This window comes from Prionailurus bengalensis, chromosome C2 (assembly GCF_016509475.1).
Source record: "Prionailurus bengalensis isolate Pbe53 chromosome C2, Fcat_Pben_1.1_paternal_pri, whole genome shotgun sequence".
Classification (NCBI taxonomy): Eukaryota; Metazoa; Chordata; class Mammalia; order Carnivora; family Felidae; genus Prionailurus; species Prionailurus bengalensis.
The window spans coordinates 131988526-132015435 of NC_057350.1; the positions used below are offsets into that span (position 1 = coordinate 131988526).

General features: G+C 38.4%; 1 protein-coding gene across 2 annotated transcripts in view; it reads left to right on the forward strand.

Annotated features, from left to right (window-relative positions):
• CPNE4 (copine 4) overlaps window positions 1-26910 on the forward strand; it is a 499943-nt gene that overhangs the window by 357472 nt on the left and 115561 nt on the right. For both annotated transcript variants that reach the window (XM_043595404.1, XM_043595405.1), the window contains exons 4-6: window positions 9132-9203; window positions 13863-13937; window positions 23672-23755. In XM_043595404.1, coding sequence (XP_043451339.1) covers window positions 9132-9203; window positions 13863-13937; window positions 23672-23755 — 231 coding nt within the window. The remainder of the gene's footprint in view (window positions 1-9131; window positions 9204-13862; window positions 13938-23671; window positions 23756-26910) is intronic.

Sequence of the window (26910 nt, forward strand, 5' to 3'; positions counted from 1 at the left end):
AGGCAGCTGTACTCACTATGTGCACATAGCCTTTCTTCTGTTACATATGCAGAGGGAGAAAACTCTCTGATGTATCTTCCTCTTCTTATAAGGAGGCCAGTGCTGTTGGATTAGGGTTCCACCCTCAGTTCACCCTAATTATCTCTTTTAAAGTCCCTACCTCCAAATACAGGCACTTTGTAGCTTAGAGCTTGAACATACGAATTTTTGGAGGACACAATTTAGTCCATAATGTTATGTGACCTCAGATAAACTCCTTAATTTCTCCAAGCCCTGCCTCTCTAGTTCCAGTTGCTTAGGGAAAAAGAGACAGTATTGATAATTAAACAACAACAAATGAGATAAGATGTGTGAAGCACTCAACATACTATCTGGCACAGAGTAAAAGTTTTGTTTGTTTTCCCAGAAGCAGATAAGGACTGGAGAGTATGTAGATTATTGGAGGAGGTGAAGTAAAAACCAAAAGGGGAGTGGATAAGTGAGACAGGAAAGGGAAAATAACCAATAAAGTAAAGGGTGTGTTGTCTGACAAATCACCACTGGAAAAACTAGAGCTTCTTCCCACCAGGGAAACTTGGATGCCTGTGTAGAAAAAACACTGCAGAGTCACCCCCATCCCTGGGGCAAAAGAACTGGGGGATTTCTGTACCAAAGCCCATCAGTCATTGGTTGACGTCCACCGCCAAGGATGGTAATCCTCCCTGCTTTCAGCCTGCTGCACCTGTAGACAACAGGCATGGATACCAGAGAAATCCCTGAGGCAATGAGATGCCCATGCCAGCTGTTGGTAGCCCCATTAGCCCTGCCATAGTAAAGCCTGAGGGGCTCTGGGCATGTCTTCCTCTCTCCGTCTCAGTGTGCCATCAGGAAACCTTGCCTATTCTCTGGAGTGGTGGTAGTAGTCATTGCTAGTTTGCAGAACTAGAGATGCTCCTTGACAAAAAATTCTGGAGCCAAACAAATGTAAGGAAGGCTTCTTACATGGTTGTACTTAGGGAGATGCACATCCAAAGCTCAGTTGATGTCCTACAGTTGAACTATCAAGCTTTATTTGATCCTGTGATTTCCAGACTTATTTCCACAGTTTTTCATGCAGTTTGTACTTACCTTTTAAGAAATAAAAGTTCTCTAATACATGATTTGTGGGTAATTGATTCTGATTCATACTAGAGAGGTCAATATTTGCCAAAGAAGTTTCTCATCAGTTCACCACTACAGCCTTAGAACAGTGCCTGGCACAGAGAAGTTGTTCAATAAGTGTGTTTTGTTACAACAGAGTCTTAAAGCAATTTCAAAAAAGAATCTGAAGATATTTTCAATAAAAGCAATCTCATAAAAAATGACTGTCTAGTCCCCAGAATGACTGTTTTGAAGGACTTTGAAAGAAATTTCAGCTGAATGTACACTTGCTAAAATATTGGACAAAGCATTTTTTATTTTCCTGGTTTGTTCCCATTCATCCAAATGAAACAGGGGACTCTCCTGAAAAATGAGAACCCATGGTGTTAGAATATTGTCCATTTCACAGGGAAATAAGTGTTTCCTCCCCTGATCCATCTGTAAATGCATATCATGCATGGCACTGATGTCCCTCTGGTCCAACATTTTCTAAAAAGAGTGTCTCAACTTCTGTTTCCTCCCCATACACTTCGCCATTTTGTTGAATGGTAAAGATTTCAGTTATGACCCCATTGTAGAGTAAAAAATAATCAAATTAGAGGGCTTCTGCCTTTAGGTCTAAAATTAACTGCTTTTTATAGGCAGCATATAGATGAGTCTTGGGTTTTTTTTTTTTTTATCCATTCTGTAACGCTGTGTCTTTTGATTGGTTATTCCATTTACATTCAAAGTAATCATTGATAAATATGTACTTATTGCCCATTTTATTACTTGTTTTGTGATCATTTCTGAAGATTTACTCCAATCCTTTCTTGTCTTTCTCTTTTTCATGTTTTGCTGGTTTTCTTTAGTGATATATTTGGATTTCTTTCTCTTTATTCTTTGTGTATTTATTGGTGGTTTTTGATACATGCTTGCCATTATGCTTGTATATAAGCTCTTCTGCAAATAGCAGTCAATATTAAGTTGATGGTCATTTAAGTTTCAACCCATTCTTTCTCCTCTCCTTTCCACATTTTAGATACATATTATATTTTATATACTTTTTTGTGAGTTGCTTGACTGATTTTTTTACGGAAATATTCCTGTTTACAGCTCTTGTGTTTCCTACCTTTATACGGTCACTTATGTTCTCTACTTTCCACTCAAAGAATCCCCTTTAGGGGTGCCTGAGTGGCTCAGTCAGTTAAGTGACTGACTCTTGGTTTCAGCTGACAGTGCAGAGACTGGTTGAGATTCTCTCTCTCCTCCTCCTCCTCCTCCTCTCTGCCCCTCCCCAATTTGCACTATCTCTGTCTCTCTCAAAATAAATAAATAAACTTAAAAAAAAAAGAGTCCTCTTTAATGTTTCTTGCAGGGCTGGTTTAGTGGTCACAAACTCCGTTAGTTTTTGTTTTTCTGGGAAACTCTTTATCTCTCCTTCTATTCTGAATGATGGCCTTGCTGGATACAGTATCCTTGGCTGCAGATCTTTCCCCTTCAGCACTTTGAGTATGTTGTGCCACTTTCTTCTGGCCTGCCAAGTTTCTACTGGAAAATCCTGCTAGCCTTATGGGTTTTTCTTTATAAGTTACTGATTTCTTTTGTCTTGTTGCTTTTACATTTTTTTCTTTATCACTGTACTTTTCAAATTTAATTACAATATGTATTGGTGTGGGTCTGCTTTTGTTTATTTTTATGGGAGTTCTTTGTGCCTCCTGGATCTGGATATCTTTTTCCTTCTACAGATTAAGGAAGTTTTCAGCTATTGTTTCTTTAAATAAATTTTCTGCCCCCTTTTCACTCTCTTCTTCTTTTGAGACTTCTAGAATATGAATGTTATTATGTTTGATGGAGTCACTGAGTTCTCTCTAAGTGTATTCTTGTTGTTTTTTTTTAATAATTCTTTTCTCTCTTTTGTTCAGCCTGATTACTTTCCATTACTCTCTCTTCTAGATCACTAATTCATTCCTCTGCTTGTTTAATCCTACTATTCATTACATCAAGCATGTTTCTTATTTCATTTATTGAGGCTTTTATCTCTGCTGTGTTATTCTTTTTTTTTTAATTTTTTTAACGTTTATTTATTTTTGAGACAGAGAGAGACAGAGCATGAACGGGGGAGGGGCAGAGAGAGAGGGAGACACAGAACCAGAAGCAGGCTCCAGGCTCTGAGCCATCAGCCCAGAGCCCGACGCGGGGCTCGAACTCACGGAACGTGAGATCGTGACCTGAGCTGAAATCAGACACTTAACCGACTGAGCCACCCAGGCGCCCCTCTGCTGTGTTATTCTTTATCTCTGCATTAAGGGTCTCACTCATGTCTTCCAGTCTTTTCTCAAGTCCAGTGAATATTCCTTGTGGTCATTGCTTTAAATTCTCTATCAAGCATTTTACTTAAATTAGAGGACTTCTAACAAGTGCATCCTCTTGCCAGGCAGAGCTGGCTGTTTGTTGGCCTTAGATGTCCTCTGACAAGACTTAAGGCCTTTCTAAGCCTGATGCAGTTGCTTCAGGAAACCTACATGAGAAGTGAGATTTACAATGAATAGGGTTTTTTTCTTTTTTTTTTTTTATGAAATTTATTGACAAATTGGTTTCCATACAACACCCAGTGCTCATCCCAAAAGGTGCCCTCCTCAATACCCATCACCCACCCTCTCCTCCCTCCCACCCCCCATCAACCCTCAGTTTGTTCTCAGATTTTTAACAGTCTCTTATGCTTTGGCTCTCTCCCATTCTAACCTCTTTTTTTTTTTTCCTTCCCCTCCCCCATGGGTTCCTGTTAAGTTTCTCAGGATCTACATAAGAGTGAAACCATATGGTATCTGTCTTTCTCTGTATGGCTTATTTCACTTAGCATCACACTCTCCAGTTCCATCCACGTTGCTACAAAAGGCCATATTTCATTTTTTCTCATTGCCACGTAATATTCCATTCTGTATATCAACCACAATTTCTTTATCCATTCATCAGTTGATGGACATTTAGGCTCTTTCCATAATTTGGCTATTGTTGAGAGTGCTGCTATGAACATTGGGGTACAAGTGCACCTATGCATCAGTACTCCTGTATCCCTTGGATAAATTCCTAGCAGTGCTATTGCTGGGTCATAGGGTAGGTCTATTTTTAATTTTCTGAGGAACCTCCACACTGCTTTCCAGAGCGGCTGCACCAATTTGCATTCCCACCAACAGTGCAAGAGGGTTCCCGTTTCTCCACATCCTCTCCAGCATCTATAGTCTCCTGATTTGTTCATTTTGGCCACTCTGACTGGCGTGAGGTGATACCTGAGTGTGGTTTTGATTTGTATTTCCCTGATAAGGAGCGACGCTGAACATCTTTTCATGTGCCTGTTGGCCATCCGGATGTCTTCTTTAGAGAAGTGTCTATTCATGTTTTCTGCCCATTTCTTCACTGGGTTATTTGTTTTTCAGGTGTGGAGTTTGGTGAGCTCTTTATAGATTTTGGATACTAGCCCTTTGTCCAATAGGTCATTTGCAAATATCTTTTCCCATTCCGTTGTTTGCCTTTTAGTTTTGTTGGTTGTTTCCTTTGCTGTGTAGAAGCTTTTTATCTTCATAAGGTCCCAGTAATTCACTTTTGCTTTTAATTCCCTTGCCTTTGGGGATGTGTCGAGTAAGAGATTGCTATGGCTGAGGTCAGAGAGGTCTTTTCCTGCTTTCTCCTCTAAGGTTTTGATGGTTTCCTGTCTCACATTTAGGTCCTTTATCCATTTTGAGTTTATTTTTGTGAATGGTGTGAGAAAGTGGTCTAGTTTCAACCTTCTGCATGTTGCTGTCCAGTTGTCCCAGCACCATTTGTTAAAGAGGCTGTCTTTTTTCCATTGGATGTTCTTTCCTGCTTTGTCAAAGATGAGTTGGCCATACGTTTGTGGGTCTAGTTCTGGGGTTTCTATTCTATTCCATTGGTCTATGTGTCTGTTTTTGTGCCAATACCATGCTGTCTTGATGATGACAGCTTTGTAGTAGAGGCTAAAGTCTGGGATTGTGATGCCTCCTGCTTTGGTCTTCTTCTTCAAAATTCCTTTGGCTATTCGGGGCCTTTTGTGGTAATAGGGTTTTTTTCTATAGAACACTGACCCAGCTGGACATCCCTACCACTTTTGCCCAACAGTCCTAAGAATGGCAACATTATTGTTTGTTGATCATTATTACAATGAAAGGTTTGAATCCCTAATTATTACTCATTCTTTGGAGCTGAGATAGAGGCCTGGGGGCTGTAAAATTAAGTTTGTTTGATTGCTTGTTTGATTAGCCATTTGTATACCCAAATGCCCACTTATTAAGAAGGAATATTTCTGAGGATACTGCTTATCTTCCTAGTACTTGCAAAAGGTAAGAGCTGTAACATAGTAGCATTTTCTTTACACCCAACAAATGAGAATGTTGGCATTTCTAGAAAAGAGTGAGGGAAGAGAATGTGACCATCCAAGTTCTTGTGAGTTAAGTCTCCCTTGGTCTAACTTGAGGAATGAAAATGTGGATCTTGGAAGACAGAGTTTGTAAAGACAGTGTGCCCATACCCATACCCGGTAACCCAATGAGTGGGTTATTACAGTGTTGAAGGGGTGGTGGGGTCACTTTGAGCCATAGAGGTAGGACACCAATGTAGATGAAACAATGAGAATGGAGTATTTCTTTTTATTTATTTATTTATTTTATTTATTTTTGAGAGAGAGAGACAGAGACAGAGTGTGAGCAGGGGAGGGGCAGAGAGAGGGAGACACAGAATCCGAAGCAGGATCCAGGCTCTGAGCAGTCAGCACAGAGCCCGACACGGGCTTGAACCCATGAACTGTGAGATCATGACCTGGGCTGAAGTCTGACGCTCAACTGACCAAGCCACCCAGGTGCACCTGGACAGAAGTATTTCTGAGGCCAAATTTATTTAGTAAAAGATATGTTGCCTTTCTTTAGTCAGATGTTGTCCTGGCTGCTACTTACCAGTGACCCTTGTCAATTATTCGTGTGTTTCCACTATTCCTCCTTGCTGAAAACCCCCTGGAGAGAAACTATAAAGTCTTCCTAATGTCCCTTTGCTGTTTGTTTTCCTGTGTTTCCTCTGTGTTTTGGTTCATCTCAAGTTCAAGAATGATGTCTACATTTTTCTAGGAAATTGTAGCTTTTCTAAAACAAGTGATAAGCTGTGAATGGCAGAGGGAGAGGAGATAATTTTGGCTACGAACCACTGGAACCTTCTTAATGAGTAGAGTGAAAAAGATGAGGAATTTAGATTTAGAAGTAACTATAAGAAGGAATGCCAATTCTTTATCATCTGAAATTTTTTTCACGTCATTTTATTGATAGCCAGCTATGAATTAAAAAAAAAACAACAACCTATGTTCTTAATTATTATGCTACACCCCCCTTAACCAAGGGCAATATTTTCAGATTACTTCATTCTTAAGGTTTAACTTGATTATTTCTTTTTTTTTTTTAATGTGTTTTTATTTTTGAGACACACACAGAGAGAGAGAGAAAGCACAAGGAGGGGAGGGGCAGAGAGAGAGAGAGGGAGACACAGAATCTGAAGCAGGCTCCAGGCTCTGAGCTGTCAGCACAGAGCCTGATGCGGGGCTTGAACTCACAAACTGCGAGATCATGACCTGAGTGGAAGTCAGACGCTTAACCAACTGAGCCACCCAAGTGCCCCTAACTTGATTATTTCTTTACAATCTTCTTCATGTTTACATATTGAGGGTTAAGTTCAAAAATATGAGATCAAGGGCTTAAAAGCAAACACATAAAGTGAAAATCCAGGAGTGAAAATTTTCTGAATCTGTTTCATGAATTTACTTACCAGCTATGGCTCGACATCAGTTTCTGAAGTCAGAGCCATGTTCAAATCCCTGCCACACTAACTCTAAGGACTGTGTCCTTGGAAAAGTTACTTAAACTTTCTGTGTCCTATTTTCCTCATGTAGAAAATGAAACTAACAATCCCAAATTTGTAAGCATATAAAATTAGCAATAAAGTGACCACTAAAACAGAAACCTTAATCAATTTCTCATTTCCTGAAGATTCTATTCTATCTCTCTGCCTCACTTTATCACCAAATTTACTGAAAGATTTGTCTTCATATGTTTGCCCCATTTCCTTCCCTCTTCATCTCTTCTTCAACCTACTTCAATCTATTTTCTGCTCCAAACCTGAACACAATGAAGCGTAAGTAAATATTTGGGGAATGTGTACTCCTTAAAATGGGAGCCCCCATTGTGGTCATCATCATCACCATCATCATCATCATCACCATCAAGCACCAGATGGTTTCTTAAAGAAATACTCTTTACTCTTCAAATCATAGTCAGTTGAGAATCAGGATATTTTTATTTATTTATTTATTTTGAGAGAGAGAGAAAGAGAGAGCGCAAGGGAGGGTAGAGAGAGAGGGAGAGAAAGAATCCCAAGCAGGCTCCACACTGTCAGCACAGAGCCCAATGTGGGGCTCAAATCCACGAACCATGAGATCATGACCTGAGCCAAAGTCAAGAGTTGGACACTTAACTGACTGAACCACCCAGGAGCCCCAAGAATCAGGATCTTTAAATCTGCTTGGCTTAGGAAAGTTCTATGAATTTTTTTTTTATTTAACACAAGCACACTCAGTATTTTCATTGCTCTAAGACAGAGACAAAAATATCTAAGGATGTCAGAGAATGGGTTTGTCTCCTTGCTTTTTATAGTGATCTCCTTTCTTGTTCTGTAAATAATGTGTATATGTATGTTATTCCCTGTTGCTACATAAAAAATTATCCTAAAACTTGACAGCTGAAACAAGCATTAATCTCACAGAATCAGGGAAGAGTGTGGCTGTGTCCTCTGGATCAGGGTCTCTCACAAGGCTGCTGTCAAGGTGCAGTTATCTCAAGGCTCAACTTAGGGGAGGACCTGCTTCAAGCTCATCATGGGCCTGTTGGCAGACTTCTGGTTCTTACTGGCTTTTGACTGGAAACATCAATTCCTTGCCACATGGGCTGTTCTGTAGGGCTACTCACAACATAGTAACTTGCTCCCCCCAGGGCCAGGGCTCTGAGAAGAATAAGAGATGATGATCAAGAAGGAAGTGACATTCATTTTGTAACCTAATCTCAGAAGGGATACTCCATCACTTTTGTGGTATTCTATTCATTAGAAGCAAGTTATTAGATCTATCCCACACTCAAAGAGAGAGAATTGCACAATGGCATGAATAGGACTGTTGGGAGCCGTCTTAGGTAGAGCTGCTTACCACAAAGTATGACTTTGTTCTCCCTTAGCAAAAGCACAGCTTTCATTTGATTCTTTTAAACCTCTTCTCTTTTGGGAATCATGGGTTCCATATCCATCAGGTCTTCAATGCCTTGCCATACTTTTTTTTTTTTTTTTTTCAAAAAAAGGAAGTAAGAGGGGGATGTGACACGTTCTGCTAAAAATAGCTCCCAATATAATGGCAACTTTGGTTGTCATCACATGTTGTGCATTGATACTGAATTATGAAGAGGACTCCAATGACTCCTAGTGGTTTTCTGAGCATCAGTTTCCTAATGACTGACTTTATAGCTTCCTAAAGAATATATTAAAAACAGAACTCTAGAGATTATAGACACAGAAGATGTATATTTAGACCTTGAGTTTCTTTTCTTCCCTGTAGCCCATCACCCACTTTGCACAGAGGTTTTAGTGCTAATTTGAGATCATTCTGAAACTTTATCTGCTTTATCATAAAATGCATATCCAACATTTTCTATCTAATTTGGTGGTAAACGTTTCAGGAACAATTAAGTCACCTCTGAATTAACTGAATCATCTGTAATTTCTCATGCCCTCACTCTCTTACATCACATGCCATAAGAAGAAAAAAGAAGAACCTGTATTTAGGAGAGGCTTATGGAAAAATCTTAAAAAATAAACAGATACAGTGTTATAATTTCAAGTAGAGTTGTGAATGCAGAATTTTGTAAAGGAAAAACTAAAAAGTAGACAAACATTCATATAACTAATATCTTCACCTTTTGTTTTCTTTTGTGCAGATCGTTTCCCAGAGAAAACTGTCTAAATCCTTGTTGAAGCATGGGAACACAGCAGGGAAATCCTCCATCACGGTAAGCCCTCCCTTAGCAGTTCTCTGTCTTGGTGCGTAGATGGCGCTCGCTGGTCCAAACCTGCAGTGAGAAGCACACTCTCTGCCCATTGGGGTTGATGCCACAACTGCCCAGCTGTCCAAGTCACCCCCATCCTTCTTGTTCCTTTTTTCTTATTTATCCTTCTTGCCCATATAATTTTGACCCTTCCACCCCTAGGAAAAAGGAATAGAATAAGGATTTGAAAGTGAGGCCATTCACTTTTATTAAGCACTTCTGCAGTTAATATATAGATTTTAGTGGAGGACAAAAATGGAGTTGTCAATGACATTAAGAATATAGAATTGTCTGGGGTTTTCAAATGATCAAACTACCTATCCCTGCTTCTCATTTTTTTTTGAGAATTAAAAATCTGCTCTGATGATGGTTAGTCCAAGGTTAGATTTGTTGCCTAAGGACCAGAGAACCCAGCATTTAGCCCTCCTCTTTAATATAATAGTTTGGATTTATGTTATCATTTTTGGTGGCCATTAACCACATGTGATTATTTAAACTTAAATAAAACTATTCAAAATTAAATAAAAGAAAATATCCATACCTTACACTAACCACATATCAAGAGTTCATATATATCGTAGCCAATATTTACATGTGGCTATGAATCTGGGGAGGGAAACAGAGATTCAGGAGGCACGGAGATCCCCCAACAAACTCAAGCCAAGGAGGTCCACACCAAGACACATAGTAATTAAAATGGAAAAAAATAGGGATAAAGAAAGAATTTTAAAGGTTGCAAAAAAAGACAGTTACATATGAAAGAAACACCATAAGGCTATCAGCTGATTTTTCAGCAGAAACGTTGTAGGCCGGAAGGGAGTAGCATAATATATTCAATGTGCTGAAAGGGAAAAATTTGCAGCCAGGAATACTTTATCCAGCAAGGCTACCATTCAGAATAGGAGAGATAAAGAGTTTCCCAGACAAATAAAAATTCAAAGAATTCATGACCACTAAACCAGCCCTACAAGAAATGTTAAGGGGGATTCTGTGAGTGCAAAATAAAACCCATAAGTAAGAGTAAGAAAAATAGCACAAAAGCTGAAAAATTAAGTGTGTCTGTAAAAATCAGTCAAGAGAAGCACAAGATAAAAGGATATAAAATATGGTACCAAATATCTGAAATGTGGAGGGGAAAAGAATGAAGAATGAGTTCAAAATTAAGGGACCGTTAGCATGATATAGACTGCTATATGCAGAAGATGTTATATATAAACTGAATGGTAGCCACAAATCAAAAAACAGTAATAGATATGCAAAAAAATAAAAAGTAAGGAATCCAAGTATTTTACTAGAGAAAACTAATCATGAGATAAAGAACAAGAGAATAAAGGAATAGAGAGGAACTATAAAAACAACCATAAAAAAGTAACAAAATGGCAATAATTACTTTGAATGTAGATGTACCAAATACTCCAATCAAAAGACATAGAGTGACAGAATAGATTAAAAAAGAGAGAGAGAGAGACCCATCTATATTCTGCCTACAAGAGATTTATTTCATACCTAAAGACACATACAGACTCAAAGTGAAAGGATGGAGAAACATTTATCATGTAAGTGGAAGTAAAATGAAAGCCAGGGTAGCAATACTTATGTTGGAAAAAATAGATTTTAAAATAAAGGCTGTAACAAGGGACAAAAAAGGACACTTTAGAGTCATAAACAGTACAATCCAACAATCATGTCCACTCTCACCACAGTTATTTAACATAGCACTGGAAGTCCTAGCCACAGCAGTCAGACAAGAGGAATGAATAAAAGGCATCCAAATTGGTAAGGAAGAAGTAAAACTTCCACAATTTGCAGATGACGTGATACTCTATAAAGAAAACCCTAAACACTCCACCAAAAAGCTACTAGAACTGATCAATGAATTTAGTAAGATTGCAGGATACAAAATTAATGTACAGAAATCCATGGCATTTTTATATACAGAAATAAAACAACAGAAAGAGAAATTAAGAAAGCAATCCTATTTAGTATTGCACCAAAGATAATCAAATACCTAGGAATAAACTTAGCTAAGGAGGTGAAAGACCTGTACTCTGAAAACTATGAAATATTGATGAAAGAAATTGAACATGACACAAACGAGTGGAAAGATACTCCAATGTCATGAATCAGAAGAATAAATATTGTTAAAATATCTATACTACCTAAAGCAATCAGCACATTCAATGAAATCCCATCAAAATACCAACATTTTTCACAGAACTAGAATAAACAATCCTAAAATTCATATGGAACCATGGAAGACCCCAAATAGCCAAAAAAATCTTGAAAAAGAAAAACAAAGGTGGAGGTGTCACAATTCCAGATTTCAAGTTATACTACAAAGCTTTAGTAATCAAAACAGTATGGTATTGGCATGAAAATAGTCACATAGAGCAATGCAATAGAATAGAAAGACCAGAAATATACCCACGTTTATATGGTCAATTAATCTTTGACAAAGGAAGAAAGAATATGCAGTGAGAAAAAAGATGGCCTCTTAGACAAATGGTGTTGGGGAAATTGGATGGCTACATACAAAAGAATGAAACTGGACCACTGGCTTACACCATACAGAAAAATAAATTCAAAACAGATTAAGGACCTAAATGTAAGACCTAAAACTAATAATCCTATAAGAACATAGGCAGTAATTTCTCCAACATTGGACATAGCAACTTTTTTCTATATATTTCTCCTGAGTCAAGGGAAACAAAAGCAAAAATAAACTATGGAGACTACATCAAAATAAAATGCTTCTACACAGCAAAGGAAATAATCAACAAAACTAAAAGACATTCTAATGAATGGGAGAAGATATTTGCAAATGACATCTCTGATAAAGGGTTAGTATCCAAAATATATAAAGAACTTATACAACTCAACACCCTAAAAACAAATAATCCAATTAAAAATAGGCAGAGTACATGAACAAACAGTTCTCCAGAGAGGACATACAAATGACCAACAGACACATGAAAAGTTGCCCAATGTCACTCATCATCAGGGAAATGCAAATCAAAACTACAATGAGATATCACCTCATACATGTCAGAATGGCTAAAATCAAAAACACAAGAAACAAGTGTTGGTGAGGATGTGGAGAGAAGCCTCATGCATTGTTGGTGGGAGTGCAAGCTTGTGTAGCCACTGTAGAAGAGTATAGGGGTTCCTCAAACAGTTAAAAATGGAACTACCCTATGATCCATTAATTGCACTACTGGGTATTTACCCAAAAAATACAAAAACACTAATTTGAAGGGATACAAGCATCCCTATATTTATTGCTGCATTATTTACAATAGCCAAGATATGGAAACAGCTAAAGTATTCATCCATAGATGAATGGGTAAAGAAGATGTGGTATCTATATATACAATGGAATATTATTCAGCCATAAAAAGAATGAAATCTTGCCATTGGCAAGAACATGGATGGAGCTAGAGAGTATAATGTTAAATGAAATAAGCCAATCAGAGAAAGGTAAATACCATATGATCTTACTTATATATGGAATTTAAGAAACAAAACAAGCAAAGGAAAAGATTTTTTTTAAAGGAGAGAGAGACAAAATAAGAAATAGATTCTTAACTATAGAGAACTGATGGTTACCAGAGGGGAGGTGGTGTGGGGATGGGTGAAATAGGTGAGGGGGATTAAAGAGCAGTTATCATGATGAACACCAAGTAATATATAGAACTGTTGTATCATTGTACTATACACCTGCAACTAATATAACATGTTATGTGAAACAGCTGGAATTTTTAAAAAATTAATAAAAAATAATTACACATGGCTATCAGTTACTGTATTGGACAGTGCAGATTACAGAACATTTCTGTCATCACATAGTGTTCAATTGGGCAATACTGGAAGTATTTCTAAATAAAACCTTAAATTTTCAAAGTACTCTAGTATTTGAAACTTTGGCATCTTGTTTTAGAGCCCTTGAGAAAGGTAGAGAAAGTGTTCTAATCATTTAGTTGTGGGGACAAAAGAAAAAGAAAAGGTAGAATGACTTACCAGGAGAATCTGAATTGCTAGGGAGGTAAATTGCCAGGAGGCAAACCTCCTGAGTTCCTTTGAACATTCCTTTTTAACTTGAAAGTGACTGATTCCCTTTTCAAAAATTTTAAGCCATTTTTTAAGGGAAAAATTCAAAAGGATTCCCTGTGATTTAAGTTATGACCATTCTCACAAGCACTTACCTGAGTTTGTTGCTTGAATATTTTAAATGATACATTCATGTCAAAGTTTTTTTTTTTAACTTCTTGGTTCAATTCCATACAAATGATTCAAAGGGTCTTTGAAGACCCCATTGTTGCTCTAAAAAGCCATGAATCCAAAGGCTCACTTGCAAAGCCCACAGTCCCAGAGAAGCTTTGGGATATTAAATCCAGGTATGAGATTTACCTTTGTTCTTTCCCAGGAGAACAACCCCTCATCTTGCCATCTTTACTTTAAGACATCTTAGAGATCTTTTTCCTTCACTCATCTCAAAAATATTTAATCTCCTTCTTAATTTTAAATATTTAAATACTTCTCTTAATCTGGGATCCTTGGAGTAGAACAATGGCTTCAACAGCCTCTGCAAAACACTTGAAAATATGTGAAAATTTTTTCCTTTAGGTGATTGCTGAAGAATTATCTGGCAATGATGACTACGTTGAACTTGCATTCAATGCACGGAAATTGGATGACAAGGTAAAGTGCTGGGTGTTAACCTAACCGAAGAAAGTAATAAGGCTAACATACAAAGTTTAATCAGATTTTCCCCTGAAGCTGTTTTCTCCCTTTCCCACATTATTAAACAGATCAAAGATTTCACAGAGGTCTGCAAAGTAAGACTTTCCCCAAATTTTAGAAGCAGTTCATGAGAAGTGGGAGGGACTATAATTAAAAGAAGACAATTTTGTTACACCTAGGCTTCATTTGTTCCCAAATGTCACAGGTCAATGTGCACAGATAAATATGGTTTAAGCCCATTGTTAGGGACATTTCATAAGAAAAAAGAAGACATGAAAGGGAGGAAAAGTGACTTTCGTTAAGCACCTATGTTTTCCAAGAACAGGGTTAAGAGCTTTTTTTTTTTTAAGTTTATTTATTTTGAGACAGAGAGAGAGTGCATGTGAGGGGTGGGGAGGGGCAGAGAGAGGGGGACTGAAAAAATCCCAAGCAGTCTCCATGCTGTCAGCACAGAGACTGACTTGGGGCTCCATCTCACAAACCGAGAGATCATGATCTGAGCTGAAATCAAGAGTCAGATGCTTAACCAACTGAGCCACCTAGGCACCCCTAGAGCTTTTCATGCATTATCACATTTGATCATTCTTACAGCTCCCATGTAACAGGCATTATTAACTTTTGCTTTGCAGATGAGGAAACAGATTCAAAGATGAAATAACTTAAGGTCATTCCATGTGTTAGTCCAGATAATCCAAGAAACAGACACCAAGACAGGCTTAAATACCCAAGGATTTTATTAGGCAAATGCTTGTGTAGGGAACATAGGGAGGAAGTTTGCAGACGGCAATGCAAGTCTTACCATAACTAAAGGAGAGAGGGAGAGAGGGAGAGAAGAGCAGGTGGCAGTGTCCTAGAATGCCATTCAGTCTAAGGAAGGGTCAGCGAAGCCATCAGGGAGTCCTGGGGCCAATATTGACCAGCAGAAAAGTTTCATGTCTCCCATGCCTGCCTTAATATCCCCTACACATGCAGGCACTGGCTGGGAGCAGCCCATGGGAAGCCTGGCCTTGGTGCAAGTGCAGAGATGTATTTCAGGGCACAGCGGCTGGGGCCCTTGGTCAGTTACATTCCCTGTAGTGGGAGGTCTGTAAAGCAGTTTTCTTGGCCAACATATCCTGCTAGTAAATTGTAAAACTGAGGATTCATTTCCATGTCGGTTACATGGGAGTCTGACTCCCGTCTGTGTTCTTTCTATTGTATCTCACAATTTTTACCCAATCATAAGCCATGTTAGTCTTGTATATACAGAAAAAGTTCCTTAGTTTCCACCCATCAAAAAGGGGGGGGGGGTGTCCTTTCCAACCTCACCATATTTTTATGATCTCCCTCCAACCATATCTTTAAGTCAAAAAAACACATCACATTAATAAATGTATGCACAAAGGATTCCATTTTCCTAGAGCACAACTAGAGAACAGGGGATTTTTAGAAATGGCACCACTTTTTCAAACACTTGCTTATAGGCATTAGGCTGAAAAAGGTAAACCAATGTCTCAAGCAATTCCTTAAAGTCTTAGGTAGCTTATATCCTGGCGTATCTCATTCACTTTCACCTATGAACAGTACTCAGTCCATTTATACACTCATTAGCTCATTCTTGTATTTGTTCATTCTCCATTCATCATTCATTCACAAATCTTTGCTGCATGCTTGTTATGCATTAGATGGTGGGAAAAGACATTCTTTAAACCATTCTCATACCCACAACCTGGAATTCACTAACTAAGTGAAACATAAATTTAAACAACAAATGGTATAAATAATACTATAGCCATGACAGGATGTGATAGGTGATGTATAATCAGAGTGTCTGGAGAAGGTTAATTCATTCTGCCTAGGGACATCAGAAAAGACTCTATACTTATGAATGGATGATATTTGGATGTCTTTAGTGTCCTGAGTAGACTGTGTGAAACTTTCGAGAACTGCTACTTTCTGCCATTAGCAGGAACTGGGTGCTGGAAACTGCAGTGTGCAGTGATGTCACTTGGATGTAAGCTTTTAATCTTCAGTTCCTAATGGCTATTATGCTGTTTCCTTTCCCATCATCTCCCCAGGTTTTGGAATAATTCACCAAATTTCTTTGTAGTATCTTTCCTGATGCCATTATAAGCCACTGGGTCAGTGTGTAGCAGTTTTAAGCTGCTCAGTTAATGGCTTATAATGGCTTCTTTCTACTTAATAGTCTCTTAAGCACCTTTAGTCCACTTTCTAACTGACTTATGTTATAGTGCAAGAGGACTTGGGGGTTTGTTAGTGGGCCCATTAGCTCTGAGGTGTTTGAACAGCTTCCCTTCATTTGAATGAGCACTGGCTCACAAAACTGAAAAAATCTCATGTAGCACTTAATTTGATTCTAGGTGGCCATTCCCACCTTTTTCTGGGTTGATTATCTAAGGCCCTGGTCACCGCTGAGCCTCAGTGCCCCAGTGATGTAGACTCCAGATCCTTCAAATTATGGTGGTATCTAGCCCAGACTCCTTAGTAATCCAGAGAGGAGAAGGCTGAGGCCATTGCTCCTCTTTGGACTGGAAGGTGAATGGTCTTAGGTGGAAAAAGGGGAAAAATGTAGAATTAAGGAGCTCTAAGATGATACCATGAAGATCACCTCATGCAACCTCTTCAGGAAACCAAGGCTCAGCAAGGTCTGGTGACTTATCCAGATACTACTACTCCACTGGTTATGTATTGCTGCAAAGCAAACCACCTCAACACCTAGTGACTTAACTCTTCTATTACATGTTATGATTTTGAGGGTCAGAAATTCAGGCATGGTTCAATGGGGCAATTCTTCTGCTTCTTATGATGTTGACAAAAGCCATACAGTGATACTCAGCTAGGGGAGGAGCTTGTCTGGAGAGCTCAGTCTAGCTTTACTCACATGCCTGGCACATGGAATGGCTGAAAGGCTGGGTTCAGCTGGGTTGGTCAGCCAGCATGCCTACATAGTAGTCTTGGGTTAGGCACATTTCCCACATGGTGGCTGGCTCTTCCCAGAGAAAGCATCACAGGAGAACAGAAAAGCTGAGTGGCATTTTTATGACTTAGCCTTGGAAGTCATGCAGCATCACGTCTGCTGCATTGTGTTAGTTCTATGTAGGTCATAAGGCCTGCCCAGAATCAAAGAGAGGGGAGTTAGACTGCACACTCTGATGGGGGAGTGGCAAAGTTGTACTATAGAAAAGCATGTGGACAGTGGACATGGTGGTAGCCATCTTTGGAAAATGTAATTTGCCACAGTATTTTTGTGATAGAATCAGATAATACAATTATTTCATGTCACAGCAAGAAAAATAGTTCCCAGAGTTTATCAGGGAGAACCTCCTTCTTGCTTTCAGCATTACCTACATAACCTACATGTTAGCAGTTAAACTTATCTATTAATTGAGAAAATGTATCATGACTAAAAGCCACTAAGATAAATAAAGGTCTTAATTTTTTAATTGTGTTAATTAGTATCATGAGAGCAACTAATTTCTACATATACTTGAAAGTTTTCAGTATGAATATGTGGGGAAAATATACTGTATCCAACTCAGACAATGTTTATAGGTCATCTGGATCCCCAGGTCCCTGTAATACTCTGGTAATCTTCTGATACCCAAATGCATCAGGTAGAAAGCCTCTGATCTAATGTCATTGTTCTCATCTGTAAAAGAGGAGATGTGAAATGACTTACCCAAGGCTATACACACATACACACACACACACACACACACACACACACACACACACACAGTCACTGACAGAGAGGGATTCAATCAGGTTGCCTATCTAAAATCCAAATTTTTCTTCAGGACTTAGGGCAAATGAATATAAGTTGAATTGGTCTCTAGATGTGGAGAACTTGGTATTTCAGGGAAATAGAACCAGGGTGGAGGGAGGTGAAGGTATGCTGTAGGCAGCTGTCCTCAAAGTGTGGTTCAAGGTCCCGAGACCGTTTCAGGGGAATGCCTGAGGTCAAAACTGTTTTCATAATAATACTAAGGTATTTTCATTCTTTACTCTCATTCATTCACATGTGTACAATGGTTTTTTGGAAGTGGCATGATGTCTAATATCACAACAGATTGAATGCAAAAACAGATATGAGAATCCTGTTGCCTTCTATTAAGCCATTAAGTCATTAAACTGATTTGCAAAAATGTAAAATAATGCCACTTTTCTGACTATTTTTTAAATTTGGAAAATGCAGTTGTTTTCCACTAAAATGCTATTTTTGTTATGATGTACTGGGTTTATTTTTATTATTTTTAAAATGATGCAACAAATGAATATTTTTTAAATTTCAGTTTTAGTTTATAATAGGATAAATGCCAATAGATATAATCCACATAAACAAAAGCTCCTTGAGGTCCTCAATAATTTTTAAGAATGTAAAGGGGTTTTAAGACCAAAGAGTTTGAGAACTGCTATTGTAGGTATACCAGTGAGCACTAAGTACTTTGCAAATCACAATGACAGAGAAATTCCCCCTTTTCTTTTGATAGAAACAGTCACTTAACTTGCATTTCCAGCGAATCAGCAGCCATCTACCTAAGATCGAAATCCAGAGTCCTTGAAATCTGAGAGGTAGTCTTCAATGACAGCCACACATAAAATAGATTAGGTTTGCAAGAAATAACTTATTTATCTAACGTTAATGCAATTCACTTAATGGAGAGGTAGGTGTTCTAATTTCTAAAGTACATTTAGTACATTAGCAGCTAGTTGGCAATTAATCTAATAAGTAAGTAGAGATAGGAATGTAATCACTTTAGAACATTCAAGCCAACAAAGAGTATTCTTTCTCTTTTTCCTCAGAAAGTATTCATGTTGATATGCTGGAACTAATTCTCTCACTACTGATCCCCACATCTGTAGCAGTACTCATTATAAACTCCGTTTTTAGTGTTCCCGGGATGCTAGATTGATGGGTTGCTGAATAAATAAACACATATGTCTCTAAAGCAGAGGTTGGCAAACTTTTTCTATAAAGGACCAGATGATAAATATTTTAGACTTTGCAGGCCACATAGTCTCTGTCCCAACTACTCAGCTCTGCTTCTGAAGCATGGACACAGCCATAGACAATATGTAAATGAATATGTCAGCCTTCCAGTAAAACTTTATTTACAAAAACAAGCTGTGGGCCAGATTTAGGCCACACACCATAGTTTGCCAACCCCTGTTCTAAAGCAACATTAAATCTCTACCTCCTGGGCTGCGATTTTACTATGTTCAAGTATGCTGCCTGAAAACTAACCTAGCCCGAGTTGATGACAGCAAGTTATAATTAATGAGCATCTATTATATACCAAGTGTCAGGTATCTAACCTACATTATCTCCAAAACTCAAAAACATATTCCTAAAGATGGGTGTTATTATTTACATTTTACAGATGAAGCATAATAAGGTTAAATAGTTTGTCCAAAGTCACAGTGATAGAAAGCTATAGAGTTTGGGTATGGCCCCAAATCTTTCAGATACTCTTTTCTAATTCCAATATTCCATTTTCAAGATCGCTGTCATAGAAATGCACTGCTTCTTTTTCTATTCTAGACCTCAGCGGATTGCTTATTGCCTTCTTGCCTGACAAAATGTCTTTCATATTGGACCAAAAGGGCAGGGCGATATAGCCTCCAAGTTATTAAAAATTTTACCAGAGCGGGGCGCCTGGGTGGCACAGTCGGTTAAGCGTCCGACTTCAGCCAGGTCACGATCTCGTGGTCTGTGAGTTCGAGCCCCGCGTCAGGCTCTGGGCTGATGGCTCGGAGCCTGGAGCCTGTTTCCGATTCTGTGTCTCCCTCTCTCTCTGCCCCTCCCCCGTTCATGCTCTGTCTCTCTCTGTCCCCAAAATAAATAAACGTTGAAAAAAAAATTTTAAAAAAATTTTTACCAGAGCAAAACCTCAGTAAAATGCCTATATCATTACCCTTGCTTGCACTGAGCTGTCCCAAGGGCTATCTTAATGCTGATGGTCAAAAAAAAAAAAAAAAAAAAAAAAAAAGCCAAAAATTCCACATTGTGTCATGTAACCATACAATTAATCCCAGAGTTGTTGTTTTTAAGTTACAAATTTCTGAGTGTACATTTACGATATTTTTGAGCTGCTTATGAATTGTTTTATTTCTAGGAATCAGAGGACTCTTTAGTGGTAATCATCCCTGATAGTCATGTAGTCCTTTACAAAGTGTCCTCATACACTGTGTCTGTTATTGATGATAGTTGTGGCAGCAACACTTTTTGAGTACTTATTTCCAGGTGCTGGACTCAACATATCACATGGATCAGTGATTCCCACAGTGGTAGGAGGCAAAATGTGACATCCTTTCCATTTACCAACCAGAAAACTGAGCCTTAAGGAAATTAAATATCTTGCCCCAGATCATGGAGATTGTATAGAGTGCAGTCAGAATTTGAAAGCAGTACTCAAGATAGTGTGCTCGTAGTAGATTCTCACATGAAAGCATAGATGGCATCTGATCTTTCCTTCCTTGATTTATACTTTGTCCTGACAACATCTCTGTGCTAACCCTATAAATAGTATTTTATTTTATTTTTAAATATTTATTTTTGTGAGAGAGAGAGAAAGAGAGCATGAGCTGGGGAGAGTCAGAGAGAGGGGGACAGAGGATCCAAAACGGACTCCATGCTGACAACAATAAGCCCAATGTGGGGCTGCACTCCTGAGTTTCGAGATCCTGAGTCACACTGAAGTCCAACACTCAACTGACTGAGCCAGCCAAGTGCCCCACCTTAAATAGTGTTTTAAAGGAATGTAAAATAAAATAGAAAAACTGTTGTGATATACTACCAAGAGAAAAAAAGATGTTAAAGTGTATGTAAAGTATGATTACAAATATATTTTTGAAAGAAAGAAAAGAAAATTATGTCTAGATTCTAGAAAAATATTTACCAGAATGTTATTGATAGTTGTGGAATTATGGATATGAGTATTGGCTGCGTTTTTCCTTCTTTTTTTTCTTACTTTCTATTTTTAAATAAAAATAACAAAAGTTTAAAATATCAATGAAAGAAAAAAGAAAAATGACTGATAAAATTCCTTCAGTGTGGTCAGCAATTTTTAAGTGCAATTCACCGGCATGTTCCCTGAGGGAGCAACAATCTATTTAAGGAAACAAAGCCAAAACTCCAAGAGAGGAATCCAAGGGCATCTAGGAACAAGCTAATGTGGCTCACATCCATTATGAAAGGGAGGTAAGAGGGAGGTTCCAATTTTTTAAGATGAGTGTTAAAAATAAGTGGGGAGGGGAGAAATGTGAATGTCTTAAGTAAAAGGGGTAGAGATAGGAATTGACTACCAGTTTGGGAGGGAAAGGGGCCATTTTGGTGGACAGACACAGTTTGAAGGACAGATTTATTGGCAAAAACAGCCATTGTGGGTTCTTAACAAGATGAAGGTTGTGGTAATTTGGTACCTTCAAAAATAGAATAGGAAGGTATACACCAGACTCCAACTGTTGTGGCTCATGGTGTTTAGTTTCAGGCTGGGGCAGGAAGACCTCAGGGGGAAGATAAAGAGTCCTATCTCCCATCTTTTCTCTTTCTAAGGGGTCCTACAAGGTTTCTAGTTTCTAGGCTGATATTGTTTATCATAGAGCCTGTCATATTGTTTTCCTGCTCAAGATCTGACATTGGCTCCCAACTGCTTCCCAAGGCAGATGCAGAGTCTTTGGATGAGCATTTAAGACCCTTCACCTCATGGAGCTGACTTTGTCAGCGTTGTCTCAAACTCCTCTCCACATCCTTAGGCTGCAGTGGAATTAAGCTGCTTAGTGTGCCTCTCTATTCACTCTTTCATACCTTCAATCATTCTGTTCCATCCCCAGAAATAACTTCCTCACAACCACATTTCCCAATGAAAATCCATCAGCTCCCTCTTACCGCCAAACCAGATGGTACTTTGAAGGGTTGAAACCAAGTTTTATCCTTCCTTGTATATTAACATCAAGCACAAAGACTCTATGATCAGTATATTTCCTGAGAATATTTTGCTGAGCTGAAGACTAGGATGGCTTTAGGCTTCATTCTGTTTTGCTGCAGTCTAGAATTCGGTGGGGGTTGGGGGGTGGGGGGATCACTTGAGGAAATACATAATAAGAGTGTAGTGACTAAGGCTGTTGCTCAGATAGCCTCCTATTCTATACCAGTTGTTCATATCATTCATTCATCTATTTGTGTATTCATTCATACATTCCATAAACACTGTACCACTAAAGTCTAGACATTGTAAAATATGAGGAAATTGTAGAGATATAAAAGAAAATCAGATATAATTCCTCCTTTCTGACCATTCATAATCTATTGGGGTAGAAACTAAGTGTACAGGAAGGATATGGCTATATCTACTTCTAGTAATGAAGTACCTGCTTGTTTTACATTATTCTCCCAATGAAAATGGCTAGAAACACTGGATAAGAACCAAGAGACATCTGTTTGAAGGCCCTAAGGCTGTCGGTTTTGAGGGGCCAAAAATGGAAAGAAGAGAAATCCGCTGAGGTGATTCAGACATTCTATCCAGATTTTCCACTCAAGGCAGTTCCTCAAGCCTGATTAATAAAACACCACGGGTAGAGATGCTAAGATGCCTAGCAGAAAATAGATAGTGAGAAATAAGAAAGTAAGCAGAGGTCTTTGTAATCTCGTGTGCCTGGAGAAGCAAAACTGAAGTTCAGGGGTACTAAGAGAGCTAGGGCCCAAGATTCAGAGATGCTTCAGAGAAACAGTCTGAATGTCTTATTCTCCCAAGACAACCACTAATTAGCAAAGCAGCATAAAGAGAAACTGAACAAAAAGCTAGAGCCAAGAGACTATGGAGATAAACAGAGCCTTGGAGAGTCTCACAAAAATTAGCACTGAGGGCTTGTCAAGGAACACCAGCCCTTATAAACACAAAACCTTTCAGTTGGAGCTCTTTAAGGACTATTTTCAAAGAATAAGTGAATCAAAAATATATTGCACCTATAAAGATTTTTGAAGAAACTTACCTCTAAATAGCTCAACCTTAATTGGAGTCAGGTGACTGCCCCCATTCTAACTGCTTGCCAGACTCTTGCTAAAGACTCATCTACGGGCACCTGGGTGGCTCAGTTGGTTAAGCTTCCGACCTCAGCTCAGGTCACCATCTTGCCGTTCATGAGTTCGTGCCCCATGTCGGGCTCTGTGCTGACAGCTCAGAGCCTGGAGCCTGCTTCAGATTCTGTGTTTCTCTCTCTGTCCCTCTCCCGCTCTCTCTCTCTCTCTCTCTCTCTCTCTCTCTCTGGCTCAAAAATAAATAAAACATTTTAAAAAAGACTCATCTGAGTCTTTATAATCTTTATTTACACAGTATCTGCTACACAAGAGGCAGAACCAAGAAACAGATAATAAAAATAGATCCAAAGGTGATCTAAATATCATAATCATCAGACATAGGCTTTAACAATGACTCTAATTAATATGTTTAAGAAAACAGAACGTTGCTTTTCAAAAAACTGGCATTTGAATTGATCTTTGAAGAATACTTCGGATTTCAATTAACCAAGATTGTACTTCTCCAAGGACTTGGAGTCAGATGCAAGTCATTCTAGCCCAGGGTGGATCACAGAGATGAAGAACAAAGCACGGAAGGGTCAAATCCAGCAGTATTTGATCCAGGGAAGGACCAAATGTGTGTAGGTGGGGAATAACTAATTTTTGTCTATTTCAGGATTTCTTCAGTAAATCTGACCCATTTCTGGAAATTTTTCGTATGAATGATGATGCAACCCAGCAGCTTGTACACCGAACTGAGGTGAGAAGACTTATCTTCAGCTGTGCCATCTCAGCTCCTAAGATAATAAATTGACCTGTTTTGAGAAACCCCTTATGTTTCTTAATGTCTATAGTTGTGCACTCAGACCTGGAGCCTTCACTGTCCTTAAGAGGACTCTCTGTCTTTTGTAGCTTTTTTAATTCTCAATTTAGATGTTAGAAGACCCTCTCTCACCCAGATTTTCCATTGTTGACCTTCAATACAGACTGTCAGCAACATATTAATAAGAATATGAATATTAGGTAACATTTAATGTGTATGATTAGGTGCCAAGCATTGTACTAAGTGATTTGTATGCATTACTTTATTTACTTCTCATAACAATCCCTTGACATGATTATTATTACCCCCATTTTATAGTTCATTAACTGAACCTTTGGGAAGGCCAGTGACTTTCCAAATTCTCATAGTTAGTGAGGGGTAGAGCAGAGGTTTGAATTGAGTTTGTTTGGCCTGAGCTTCATGATAATTTGAGAAGCGCATCTGCTTCCCCAGCAAAAGTTCATCCACTGGGCTGATGTCAGGCCTATTATGTGAACGGCTGTTCTGTCCCAGCTGCTGCTTGGTCTAGCCGCAGCTCCTTCTCAAGCTCCCTTGTCTTTCTCTCTGGGGCTCCAAACCTTATGTCTTATTGACCCACCACCCAGTGCCACACACCCACTCAACAACCAACCCCAGTCTCCACTTTTCATTTTGTTTACAAGCTCGTCCAAGAGAGAGTCTGTGGGGATGAGAAGTACATTGATAAGGAGGAATTGGGATGATTGTGATAAATGAAAGAGCTGAGAGAAGACTATTGTGTATATATATTCATATATATATATTCATGAATATATAAATATATATATATGAATATATATTCATATATATTCATGAATATATATATTTATATATATATATATATATGTATATATATATATTCATGAATATATATATTTATATATATATATATATATAGGACTATTGTGCATGCATATATATGTGTGTGGTGGGATAAAAGAAGAAGGAGCCCTCATGACTTTCATAGGATGATAGTAGGGTTCCATGTTCCCACCACCCCATATTGGAAGTCCATTTCCATTTTCCTGAAGTAATAGAGTCTCAAGTAGTGTTTGGGGAACTTTTTGTGTCATATTAAAAGTATACAAGAATTAAATAGTTTGGATGGGCAAAGTCTATGGATACCATCTAGTTCATAGTTGGCATTTAATAACTTGTGCTTAATTAAAAAATGAATAAATGAATGAAGCTGAGTATAGATAGTATGTCTGCTACATGTTATAATAGTACAATGTAGTTCTCTGGAATTTAACCCCTGGGGAACAGTTTGGGGTACAGTAGTCTCCCTGAATGGCACCTGATTGCCGCCACCAAATAGAGTCCTTTTCACAAACACAGATTCCTTTGGTAGGACAAACTTCTTTCGGGAGAAGTAAATAAACTTTGGGGAGAATTAGAAGTGGTGTCCATTTGCCCTTTTGTTCCTGTCATTGAATGGGGCTTAAATGTGCAGACAGAAAGGAGATGGGGGTGTATCATTAGACTTCTCTCACAAGATCTCCCTTTCCTTTGCTCCTGATACCAGTCCTTTTCTCATTATTAGTATTAGTAAATTCTCCTACTCCCAAGAATCTCTAGAACTCCTCCCATACCTAATTGCTCAGGAGCTTGTGGAGTCTCACAAGCAATGCAACTGTTACGTTTTCCAGTGAGTCAAGCAACACAACATTGATTTTTTCCTCTTTCTTATTCAAGAGATATGAAATAAATATTAGGCAATACTTTCTCTTGGAGGAAGCACACACATGTACACACAGATTCTAATTTCGTAGGAAATTTCTAGTTGAAACTTTGATCTGCTATGTTTAAAAACTGTTGCAATAAAATATCACCTCTTAGTGTTTTTATATAAAGGTGAGAACTTTAAATTAACCCAGATGCTTTTATCTAACTTTTCTTCTCATGACAACTTTGATCATCCCCATGGTATCAGGGCACAAGACAAAGCCCCACAGGAACATAATTTTTGTACTTTAATGCATTAAAAGAAATTTAATAATGAGTCCATGATACAATCAATAATTCATGGTTATATTAAGGAACCCAGTAGAAGAGGGAATTACTTATAAAATAATTATGTTATTTGGATAGAGAATTCATTTTTTTATAATGCTAAGACTTCTGCTAACTAAAACTTTCACAGGAAGACAAATCGATATGACAAAATTCCATTTGACTTCATTTGTATATACCCTAGAGCAGTGGTTCTCAAATTTCATGCATCAGAATCATCTAGGGGACTCACCTCCAGAGTTTCTGTCAGTAGGTGTGGGCACAACCTAGAAATCTGAACCTTTAACAACTTCCCAGGTGATGCTGGTTCTCCTGCTGTTCCAAGGACCACACTTTGGGAACCTCTATCCTAAAGTACACAATATAGCCCTAGGTACAGAGCTTCTCATGCATTCTATGTCCATGCAAATTATTTGAACCATAGTGATGACAGGCTGACTTGACTTGTATGGACTATGGGGCAGGAAGCTGCTTTCAGAAGGATTTCACTGTATTATAGACTGTGACACTAAATATCTGAAGATCTTCCATATTATACCTTAATATGAAAGCTGGTATAAGTATGCTCTTGGGATTTTTCTTTTAGAAACTTCTCCTCTGACTTGAATCTGCTCTAACCTGAGGTCATAGACCAAAGACTATTCAATTCTTTAGCAGTAGAAATGTCTTGCTATACTCCCTACACTAACCAATAGTCTTTACCTATACTCAATAGAAGAGAATTTATGCCATAGGAATGACACTCCTGTAGAACTTTATCTATGCCTGTAGATCCTTTATCAGAGACCAAAAGCAGACCTGCCTCCTAAATCCTAGCTCCTTTCAGTGTAGAAATGTTCATCTCCAGCATCCATATGATGATCATTATTCATGAGACAACAGCCAGGCCAGTGATCACAGGAGTTCTGCTCATAACAAGCCACTTAGTGGGCACCCTTACTCCAAGTTTTCATTAAGACACTTATTCCAGATAGTTGTCCTTTTCATAAGCACCACAATACTTCTCAGATGGTTTTTGTATTGAAATGTAAAAATGTCAAGCATTCCCTCCCCAACCCACC